Source organism: Mesocricetus auratus, unplaced genomic scaffold, assembly GCF_017639785.1.
Source record: "Mesocricetus auratus isolate SY011 unplaced genomic scaffold, BCM_Maur_2.0 Super-Scaffold_100008, whole genome shotgun sequence".
Taxonomy (NCBI): Eukaryota; Metazoa; Chordata; class Mammalia; order Rodentia; family Cricetidae; genus Mesocricetus; species Mesocricetus auratus.
In genome coordinates, this window is record NW_024429192.1 from 74,089,628 (window position 1) to 74,100,445 (window position 10,818).

Sequence of the window (10,818 nt, forward strand, 5' to 3'; positions counted from 1 at the left end):
GGAGCGGGCCTCCCCACACTGCATTCTACTGACTCCAAGGTGTTAATCTGTGTGCCTCAACCAGGGATTCTGAGGGTGACAGGCCACCCCGGGGAGGATGAACAAAGAAGACACTGTCCCTGATGCACTGATAAGACCGGATAGACAAGCACACAGCTCACTGCAGACCACAATGGGCCGGATGCCCTGCACCTGCCCACAAAGCAGGGGATACCTTATGCCTCACGCTGACTGGCAGGCTCTAGATAGAATCAGCCTGCTGGAGGGTCATCTGTCTTGTCCCACAAAGGCCAGGACAAAGGCCATGTCATCTACAGCCTCCCCGACCTGGTCAGTGGCGGTCAGAGGCCCGGTGCTTTCCTGTGCCAGACCCAAGGCTCTTCGTGAGGGTGATCAGAAGCAAAACCTTCCATTATTTCTGGAGGCACCTGGGTGGGACCCAGTCAAGCATAGGATGGAGACCCTGAGCCTGGTACCTCCAGTGAGGAAGGTGCCAGCCTGCTCATTTGGGCACCCAGAAAGGAACCAGACTACCTAGTTCCTCCTTGTCCTGAGCAGTGGGGACCCTGAGCCTGGTACCTCCAGTGAGGAAGGTGCCAGCCTGCTCATTTGGGCACCCAGAAAGGAACCAGACTACCTAGTTCCTCCTTGTCCTGAGCAGTGAAGGAGGAGATTTGCCGGAGAGGCGGAAAGTGAGCTGTGAAGGGAGAGGAGCGGAATCTTGGGCTAGGCTAGGAACAGAATATGCGAAGGCCCAGGCAGGAGGCGGGCAGCTGTGCAGCTGTGCAGCCGTGCAGTCCAGGGGGCGGATACTGGGGTAATGTGTGCTGTCAGGGAGGACTGAGGCTCCTGCTGCGGGTTGGGGAGAGGCAATGGGAACACTTGGAGGGTCCAGGGGTGTAGGAGGAGGTCTGGCTCCCTCTAGGCCATATTTCAGAGACTGGTTAAACTTATACCTGCAGACCCTTATAGCACGTCTGTCACCTGACCCTGCCTACCCTTTCAGAGTCCAACTCCCCACTGAGATGGCCCACTGAGTCACAGTGTACCACAGCCCACAGTCACCTCCATGTGTCTCTGACAGCTGTTAAGGCTCATTGACCAGGAACACCTCAACTTCTGAGCTGGAAAGGCTCTCACGGCCCTGGCTTCACACAAGACCCACTCTGAGTATCAAGCTGCCTGTCCGTACAGTTTCAAGCTTCCTCAGTGCCAGAGGGACCTCTCCGTCCACAGCATCCTTACTGCGAATGACCTCGAAGACAGCAGAATAGAGGAAATTTTAACCACTGACTCCTGTTTGCCCTAGGCCAGTTTGGTTGTGCATGAAAACGTCCCCTTGAGCAACCTCCCCCAGGCCCTTTCTGGAATTTGGCAAGGTCAGGTGGTACAGAAACCGCCAGAGGGGGAGGAGAAAGTTTATTCAGTGCTGACTCTGGCAGGGGAGAGACTGCTCAGTAAGGAGCTTGGCTGCTCCACATCCCGAGGTTCTGAAGGCTTAGGATGGTTTCACTCCAGGGGTGCTGGCAGCAGTTTGGCCCCCACGTGGATTCAGGTCTGCCAACTTTGGGTCTGGAAGATTGGGCAAGGGCAGAAGTCGAGGCTGATCCAGGTGAAGGAGAGTGTCCTCCAGCAGGAACCTGCAAAGTTTGCAGGTCGTTGTCGCTTTGCGCCTGTCCTTAGTATGCATCGGCTCCGGCCGGCTCGTCCACCAGCCGGTCTGTGAGCGATAACTCACGGAAGGCACGGGCGCGCGCGTGCGCACGCAGCCTCCGCAGGCGACCCAGCAGGAGTGCCAGCAGCAGCGCGTGTAGCAGCCCTAGGACCAGCAGCGCGAGCTGCGCCACCAGAGCCCCCCAGCAGAGCAGGCCGGGAGCGCACGCCGCTCGCAGCTCGTCCTCTGCCACGTAGCGCAGCAAGCGGCCGCGCAGCGCGGGGGGCGCGACGCAGCGCAGGTCGCCGTAGAACTGGTGTTCGCGGCGGCCGGCCAGCCAGGCGCGCAGCGGCAGTAAGCGGCAGTCGCAGCGCCAGGGGTTGGCGCCTAGGTGCGCTGCGCGCAACGCAGGCAGTGAATCCAGAAGCCCGGGCGGCAGTGCCGTCAAGTTATTGCCGGTCAGCACCAGTTCGGTGGTGTCGGGAGGGAAGGCAGCGGGCAGCGAGGCCCAGGTCAGTCCGCGGCGCCCACAGTCCACGCGCGTCCCCGCGCAGCTGCACGGCGCCGGGCAGCCTGCGGCTGGGAGGTTGGGCCGCGCTAGCAGCAGAAGCAGCAGGCTCAGTGCCCCGCGCGGCCCTGGAAGAGAAGCGCTGGGATGAGCATCGCCCGGAGCTGGCTGCTCCCACCTGCTGTTAAGGCCAGCGTCCCGCGAGTCCGCAGGAGCCTCCACCCCGGCCACCCTGCACTCTGGCTAGTGTCCCCCCTCCCCCTCCGCTCAAGTATGACCCAAACCTTTGCTTATTGCTGCCCAAACCATAACACCTGACGTGGCTCTTGTCCAGGAAGCAGCAGACCCAACCCCAGAACTCACGGGAGCCCATGGCGAAAGGATGGCAGCCCAGCTCGTTCTGGAGTGGCAATGGCCCGAGATCGCAGCAACAGAGACCACAGTTCTGCCGCCTGGCCAGAAATAACTCTGAGCCGGCGCGCAAGGGTGTTGCAGCGACAGATAGGGTACTATCGCCTAGGCCCCGCAGGCAACCCGGGCTTCCGCCCCCGCCCGCTCCCAGGGGCTCAAGGAACACTCGGACACTCGCTGCGACGTTCACCAACTTTGTTCTCCTGTCACCAGGACAGGATGCGGCATTCACAACTGAACAAAACGGAGGGAGAATGGGGTGTGTGGGGAGGGATCATGCAGGTGGAGAGATGGAGGGGGCCAAGGGCCGGAACCCCAGCGCAACAGTGCTGCTGGGAGGGGGAAGACCTTGACCCAAAAATATATGGAAGTAGTTTGGGCATAGGGACACCCCGTTCCTGCCGCCCCTGGAATGCTTCAGGTTGACCCAGGAAGGAGCATGAGCGGTCTAGCGCATTAGGCCTCTGCCTTCCTCCTAGACGCATGTAGGTCTGGGGTCTTCCTAAAGGCCTCAGCCTCCAAATCCATGTGCTCTGCTCCTGAACAGAGAATGGTTAAGGAGTGAGGGAGGACCCGGCCTACTTCCGCACACAGCAGGGCATTAGAATATACTACCGTTGCCCACTGGAACCCGCAGAGGGGGCCTCCCAACTCCATTCTGCGGCACTAGCTTGGGTACAGGCCCCAGATTCTGCATCCACGTCCTCCTCTACCCTGGTTTATTGACCCGTTGGGGCAGTGACCTTTTAGGAAGAGAGATATTGGAGATTATGCACAACTTGTCTCCTTAAGACACGCGGGAGGTGCGCAGTGGGGGGGTAGGGGGCGGCAGGGGGTTGGGGAGGGACTGTGGTTCAGACCACTCAGAAGCAGATACAAATGACCGGGAAGGGTGGGTGCTGAGAATAAATTAGGATCATCTGTGGCCTCAGGTCTGAACAGTCTGGTCAAAGCCACTGTGGGTTAGGGTTAGGTCCAGGCAGTATGAGATCCAGATGAACCCAGGGTAGAATCCAGGACAATCTGGGATCCAGGGGTAGAGGGGCCAGCCCGGGAACCCGCCTTCTATCCTTGGCGCTGTGGGCCTGGGGCGGGGTGTCACTGGTCTTGCATCTGCTGCTTCATCTTCTGCAACATCTCCTGCATGCGTCTTAGCTGGTGGGGTGGGGACGACCCAAGTCAGAGTGAGGAAAGGCAACCGAGGTCTAGCCCCGCCCCGCCCCGCCCCCACGTCCACCTACACCTACCTCTTCATCCTTCATCCTGATGAGCTTCTCCGTCTCTGCATCCGGGGTGGGCAGCGGGAGGATGGGGATGGGGCTCTCCATACGGCTGTCCTGTGTGAGTTTGCTGTGGGACGAGAGAGCTGCGCTGTTGGGAGGTTCAGGTTAGGAGCGTGGGAGATGCCTGGCTGGTTCCTGGGATGATCTAGGGACTGGGACAAAGTTCTGGGGCGTGTGGCGCCAGGGCCCGGGCGGGACGTCAACCCCTGTAGAGTGGCCCACCTGGTCATCTGCTGGATGCAGTGGGCACGGTAATTCTCGTAGTGCACGTCGCAGGTCACATCCTTGAGGTCATGCATGTGAGTTCGGATTAGCATGTTTCGAAGCTTCACAAAATCGCAGTGCGCCTGATTCTCCACTGTGGGGCAGGAGCGGACAGTGGGTAGGCCTCTGCTTAGCGGAAGCCTCCCGCACCCGGCGCTCCCTGCCTCGACTCACCTTCGACGATCCCCCAAGGGTACAGTCGTCCCCGGACCCGCTGCCCCTTTGCCTCCACCACCGTGTTGCTACCGATAACAGCGAAGGGTGCACTTTCCTGGGGAAGGGGGAGCAGGGACCCAGTCCAGCCCAGTGCTGTGAGAGGCTGAGGGGGCGTGGCCATTCCAGCATGGCCGGCCGCTACCTCCCTTCCAACTGGCATGGCCCCTCTTCTGGTGCCTCTGCTACCCACTAAAGCCACAAACTCGGCATAGCTCAGAGCCTTGGGACTTCTGCCAGACTGTGCACTTCTCTGGCTCCGGATGCTTCCCCGAGCTTCCTCCATTTTTCAAGTCAGAGCCAAGACCACGCTTACCGGTGGATGGCCCTGTCCATCTACTCCTGAGTTCATGGCTTAGCTTGCTTTCATCGATTCTAGTCTCTGGGGCATTCAAAGCCACCGCCCCCCACCCTCCCTCCAGAGCTCAGAATCTCAGCAAGAAGGGCTCGACACAGCTCTGAGCCACTGCGCTGATTCCTGGAAAGCGGGCCAGAATGGTACCAGTTAAGTGCTCTAGTAAGCCCAGGGGAGGTCCAAAGAATCCACTGCAGACTAGACAGCGATGTCTATGACCTTAACCTGCAGCCCTTGGGACAGGGGCGTAGTCCCTCTTTTCTGTGAACAAATGATTCCTTGATCTTGCTGGCCCTGGGTGCTTAGCCGCCCCTCCCCCAGGCTACGTGGCCTCTAGTGCTTGTCCCAGCAACCTCCTTTGCCCCCACCCCTTCTGGCTAAGCGCTCACCTTCAGTTCCCGGTCCTGTTGCTTGAAGTCTTCATCTTCATCCGAGTCACATTCTGGAAACTGGTACACGTGGATCCCAAACTTGTCAATCTCTTCCCGTATCTAGGGCAAGAGCTGTTAGACTCAGCACAGACCAGCTCCCCTGGAGTTTTTGGCTAGGCCCCCCTTAGCTATCCAAGACTCACCCTATCCTTCAGTTTCCGGATCTCACTAGGGACCAGGCAGTCAGCTTTGGCGATTAGTGGAACGATGTTCACCTTCTCATGCAGGGCCTTCATGAAACCCACATCCACTGGCCGCAATCTGCAGGGACAGCATGGAGGCTGGTGCTGTCAGAGGGCAGTGACAGGAACGTGCCTCTGAGCCGAGCATCGGGAATGCCACATACCCATGTCCAAAGGGGGAGATAAAGTACAGGCAGCAGTGCACCCGGTTGTCTTGGATGTTCTTTCGGTTGAGGCCACTCTCATCTCGGAAATACTGCTCAAACTGCTGGTCCACATAGTCGGTGATGGGCTTCCAACTAAAGGTGGGGGAAGAATGAAGCCAGCTCCGCCAGCAGCTAGGCAGTGGTGGTTGGGGAGGGAGTCTGTTCCTTACCACTCAGAGTTGTTCACGGCATCCCCAAAGCCGGGTGTGTCCACAATGGTGAGCTTCAACTTGACTCCCTTCTCCTCAATGTCAACGGTGTGTTTCAGGATCTCGACTGTCTGGTTGATGCGCTCTGCGGAGGGAGGGAGGGAGGGAGGGAGGGAGGGAGGGAGGGAGAGAGGAGAGGCAGTGTTTGTAGGCATCTTCACCTTCACTCTGGGTGGGCAGCAGGGAGCCTTGCTCTTACCCACCCTGGTGCCCTGGCCTCAATCTCAGCCTGACTCTATGTTCAGGGTCAGTCCTCCTTGCCCCCAAATAGGAACCCGTGCCTCAAGCAAGGTGGAAGGGTGCCTGTGAGGCTTCTCAGGGCGGCATGAACACATTAGTGAGGACTGTACGGCGGCCACTCACCCTCAGCACTCAGAAGCTTCCGGTCCTTGTATAAGTCAGTCAGAAAGAGGCTGTGGACAAGAGTAGACTTCCCCAGGCCCGACTCACCTGGCCACAGGGAACAGTGAAAGAGCTGAGTTAGATCTGGGCTGGCCCGTGGCCTCAGAGGCTCCACCCAGAAGTCTGGTCACTCACCGGCCACCATGAGGGTGAAGTCGAAGCCCTTCTTCACTGACTTTCGGTGCACCTGGTTGGGCAGCGTGGCAAAGCCAACGTACTGCTTGTCGATGTCCTGAGGGCAGGGGTGGGAATGGGGCAGGTCAGGGGCATATCCCAGATCTTTGGTGGCCGCCCAAGACCCTGTCTCCTACGTGGTTCAGATGAGCAGATAGCATAGCCCCAGCAAAGGGCACTTCCTCAGCAAAAATGGGGCCAGGGCGGGAGAGCACAGGCTGGAAGGAGGTAGGTAGGTGTGGGGGGGGTGGCAGGAAAAGTACCCCTGCCCCAGCCCCAGCAGAGACCCAAGACTGGTGGTGGGAATCAGTCCCGAGACCCCTCAGACACATTCAAGGACCTCCAAAGGTGGAAGCAGCCAGACCTCAGCACAAACTCATCCCCAGAGTATCCGGGGTGGGTGGTTTGTCTGGCCCAGATCCAAGCTTGGGGGTGGTGGTTCTTGAAGCAGCATCCGAGCCTGGGCTATTTATAGACTGCAGTACCGAGCCTCCCCCTCCGCAGGGTCTGCGGTGCCTGCACCCATCTTAGTGGACATCGGCCCTGGGAGCCCCTGCCACCTTCTGTCGTAGCTGGATGTCCTGGCCAAGCGCGTGCACACATGACCCACATTCCACCCTGTCTCCACACACACACACACACACACACACACACACACACACACACACACACACACACACACACACACACCTTGAGCCGCCTCTGGGCCTGGGTGCGCGGCGACAGCAGCTGCTCCACCAGGCGGTCCTGGGGTGCTGCCAGCGAGTCCATCGCGGAGACCCTGCGGGCCCTGCCGGCCTTGTTCCGACCCTACACCGGGGTCAGGCCAGTCGGGGCCAGCGATCTCGAGCGATTCGCGCTGGGTAAATTTGCTCTTAAGCCCTCTTCTGGCTCGGGTTTTGAAGACACGAGAACTGAGGCCGGGAGAGGGAGCGTCGCCTACCTGGTAGGCCGCTGACCTCAGAAGTCGTGCGAGCCATCCCCCTGTCTCAGCCGCGAGCTGTGGCCGCGTAGAGGCTCAGCAGCGGCTCGCGCACTGGAGCCCGAGGCGGGGCTTCGCGGGCTCCCGACAGCGGTGGCGGGGACCGCCCCGCCTGCCGTCGCCGGGAAACAGTCGCTTGGAAATTGGGCCGCAGGCGGAGCCTTGAGAAAACCACTGCGGAGGGCAGGGCCCAGAGGAGGCGCGCGGGCGGGGGCGCCGCGTGGATCCGGAGCGCAGCCGTGGCACCCGAGGCCGGGTCCAGACGGCCCGCAGGCGGCCGGCGAGGTGGCAGCGGTCGCCGACCTGCCTCCCGGACGCCGCGCGGCTGCCGCCCACCAGAGGGCGCTGCGGACCGCTCCGGACCCACGCGCACTCGCGCGGGAAGCGGCCCCAGCCAACACCTTTGCTTTCCTCGCACTTCACCCGAAAACTCCCCAACCGTGCCATGGCGACCAAACTACCCACAGACACACCCCTCCTCGCTCCTTGGGGCTCACTCTTTCCTAACTCCCACGCGTATGTGTGCCTGTGATTGGGGGAATTCTTTCCCCGCGTGGCATCTTTATATGCACCTTCCTTACTAAGTCCGGATCTGGCTCTCCCTTCTGCTTAGCATAGGTTAAGAGTGGGGGAGGGGCATGAGGCTGGGCGAGTGTTGCTCCCCTTTAATCCCAGCACTCCTCCATCTCCGTGGGTTCGAGGCCAGCCTGGTCTACATAGTGAGTTTCAGGATAGCTAGGGCTACACAGAGAAACCCTGTCTCAAAAAACAAACAAAAGGGTGTGGGGGAATGCAGTGGTCAGAGCTCAGATGGCCCCCTTCCTTCCTAGCTTGGAAACCCTGGTCAGGCCGCAGTTCGGCAAAACCTCTGCCCACAACATGCCCTTACTTTAGGCACCACGAGCCCCTGGAATTACAGGGTACTGATGAACTGGGAAGCCATCTTCTGTGACCCACCCACCTTTCCTCACTTTCAACCCCACTAGAATCAGAGCACACCCCCCACCCCGGGGGGAGGAGGCAGAAACTAAACTAGGGGTCAAGAGACCTCCCTTCTACAGGCAGGGACCACCCCTCCTCAGGCAGGGACCACCCCTCCTCCAGGGAGGCTCGCCTCCACCCCGACTCTGGCTATGGGGCCCGAGGGTGGCTGGCACCTTGGGAGGAGGGTGGACCCACAGCTGGAACAGGAGAGCCATTCATCCCAGGGCTGAAGAGCAACCTCCCAGTTCTGGCTCCCAGAAAGTGGCTACTGGCTCCTGCTTGACCTGAGGGAAGCCTCCAGGCTGAGTTCACCCACCTCCCCTGCTCCAACTGCTATAGCCGCAGCTCTCAGCCCAGCACCCACCCAGACAGGTGGTGTCTCCAGTCCAGAGCATCTCTGGAAGACCACAGACAGCCCTGGCCACACCCCGATGCCAAGCACAGCTAGCTGGTCTTAGGCTGCCTCTCAGCTTGGCCACTGGGAAGGTACACTCTCTGAGGAAGTCCAGGTCTCACTTTCCTATTCACAACCTGTCTGAGTGTCACCCAATCAGGCCACCGTAGCCTGCGTGTCCCTGGAGAAGGCCTGGGGAAGGGGAGGGGGCCCTGCACCCCTGGTTTTCCAGTCCCTGAGGCTCAACAAGTATTCCTCAGGGATATGACGCCGTATGCCACAGCTGTGCCCACCTCTTCGTGAGAATGACATGCTTGAGGCTTTGGGGCAAAGGGCAGACAGACAACCTTCTTCCACACAGACCGCTGCTCTGACCCCCCCCGCTCCACGTGGAGTAAGGGAGAGACCTGGCTAAGTCCTGTACGACCAACCACCCTGGGCACTGTGTGCTGCTTCCAGCAGGCCCGGGGGGCCCAGTCCAGACACCTGAACTCTGGTACCCTTTTGGGGCTCCCTCCTTTTGCCTTGACCCAGTGCTCTCCTCCTTATGGCCTGGGGCTAGGAATGACATGAGGCTGGTTCCTAACTGACCTCAGAGGATGGGCAGATGTAGGCCTGAAGAACTCACCCTTCAGCAGGAAGGCCTGTGTGTGTGTGTGTGTGTGTGTGTGTGTGTGTGTGTGTGTCCGTCCATCCCAGCAGCAATGGACAGGAGGTACCAGTGACTTGGAGGACCTTCCAGAGGGAATGCCTTGGTCCCGGCCTCCCCAGTCTCTGGCCCCTTCCCTCTCCCTGACACAATAGGCAGGCAGCGTGTGTCCCCAGCAGGCTTTGTCTGGCCTGCCGAGATGAGCTTGGGGAGGCAGTTCTCTAGGAAGGCTCCTGGGGGAGCCCCTCCCAACCAGCCTCATCAGTCTTGGGCGGGGCATGTCCCCGCCAGGGGACTCCAGCTCATCGATTCTGCCAGCTGCTTTTGCTTTGCCCGTGGCACTCTGGTCTAGACTCCGGGGGTCCACCCAGCACCGATGCTAGGTGTGAACCTCCATCGGAGGCTCGTCACGGCCTTCCGGTGTCAGAGCTGGGCCTTTCTTCTTCCTTCTCACAGGGCCTAGCTCAAGCCACTGAGGACAGCCCCCTGGGTCACCCACTTCCACCACTCTGGTTTCACAGCCCTCGGCTCCCTTGGTTTTCCACAGGGTGGGTCCCCTGTTCCGCTTCTCAGCAGGGGGCACTCTTAGAAGGCTGGGAATCGGGCTAGAAGGCCTGGTTGTACCCCAGGGTTGGAGGGCCAGTGCTGGGCACTGGGATGACTCAGATAGAGAGCCTTGCAAGTTCCAGGTCTTGGAAGGGGCCCTACCAAGGACTAGCGAGCATGAACTTATGTGTGGGAGAGAGAAGCTCAGAGGTGCATGGGCATGAAGTGGGGTAAGCAGAGCCCTCCCCCCCCCCCCCCGGGTGCTGCTCAGGGGACTGGAGGACCCCCCCACACCCACCCCATGCCAGGCCTGTCATAACTACAGCCTCACCCTGGACCCCCAGCACGTGGCCTTCCGGTCAGGTTAGGAAGGAGATGCTGGCCCTGGACCAGAGAAGAGAGGCCCTCAACCCAGTCTCCCTTCGTGGGGGATGCCTAGGCCCCTACTATGCAGCTCAGGGAACCAGGCGTGGTGCCCACTCTTCCCCTTCGTAGCCCCAGGAGCGGCGGCGCTGCCCCCACAGACAATCGATTATCACCACAGGGCTGGGTGACGGCCGGCGGGGGCGGGGTCACGCCTGGGCGCCACCAGCATCGCTGCCACAATGGGTGACAGCCGGTCGGGTCTCACCACCAGCCGAGCGGCGCGGCGCGGTACCTGTTTGTCCTCTGCGTGGTCCGGGTCGTGGTCCGGGGCGGGGCGGGTCCGGGTGGGTGCGGGCCGGCGGGCAGGGGAGAGATGGAGACAGACGGTGAGAGGCAGGCGGGCGGGCGGTGGGGACAAAGGCGCGCGCGGGCCCGCGGACAGGCGCTGGGCTCACCTGGGGTCGCCAGCTTGCTCTTGTACCGCAATCCTGTGCTCATGGTGGCCACCGGCGGGGGACGTGTGGCAGCGGGCGCGCGGGCGGGGCGCGGCGACCAGCGGTGGAGGCCGAGGCCGGCTGCGGGGTGACCCGCCCCTCCGCGCCGCC

The 10,818-nt window shown here is 60.9% G+C and overlaps 2 protein-coding genes across 4 annotated transcripts; both read right to left on the minus strand.

Moving 5' to 3' along the window:
* Positions 1-1,402: 1,402 nt before the first annotated feature.
* On the minus strand, positions 1,403-2,661 carry Gp1bb (glycoprotein Ib platelet subunit beta). Its single transcript, XM_005077595.3, has 2 exons — positions 2,526-2,661; positions 1,403-2,290 (listed from the first exon to the last, which is right to left on the minus strand). Exons 1-2 carry the CDS (start codon positions 2,533-2,535, stop codon positions 1,680-1,682), a joined length of 621 nt encoding a protein of 206 aa, XP_005077652.1. The 5' UTR covers positions 2,536-2,661; the 3' UTR covers positions 1,403-1,679.
* Positions 2,662-2,754: 93 nt separating this feature from the next.
* Positions 2,755-10,814, minus strand: Septin5 (septin 5). Of its 3 annotated transcripts, XM_005077507.3 has the most exons (12): positions 10,669-10,814; positions 10,506-10,516; positions 6,254-6,350; positions 6,080-6,166; positions 5,678-5,801; positions 5,466-5,600; positions 5,263-5,380; positions 5,078-5,179; positions 4,295-4,391; positions 4,079-4,214; positions 3,821-3,923; positions 2,755-3,728 (listed from the first exon to the last, which is right to left on the minus strand). In XM_005077507.3, the coding sequence occupies exons 1-12, from the start codon at positions 10,709-10,711 to the stop codon at positions 3,672-3,674; spliced, it is 1,110 nt and encodes a 369-aa protein (XP_005077564.1). In that variant the 5' UTR covers positions 10,712-10,814; the 3' UTR covers positions 2,755-3,671. The 3 variants fall into 3 exon arrangements, with proteins under 3 accessions (XP_005077564.1, XP_012974193.1, XP_012974192.1); XM_013118739.2 differs by lacking the exons at positions 10,506-10,516; positions 10,669-10,814 and adding an exon at positions 10,179-10,427; XM_013118738.2 differs by lacking the exons at positions 10,506-10,516; positions 10,669-10,814 and adding an exon at positions 6,983-7,298.
* Positions 10,815-10,818: the final 4 nt, after the last annotated feature.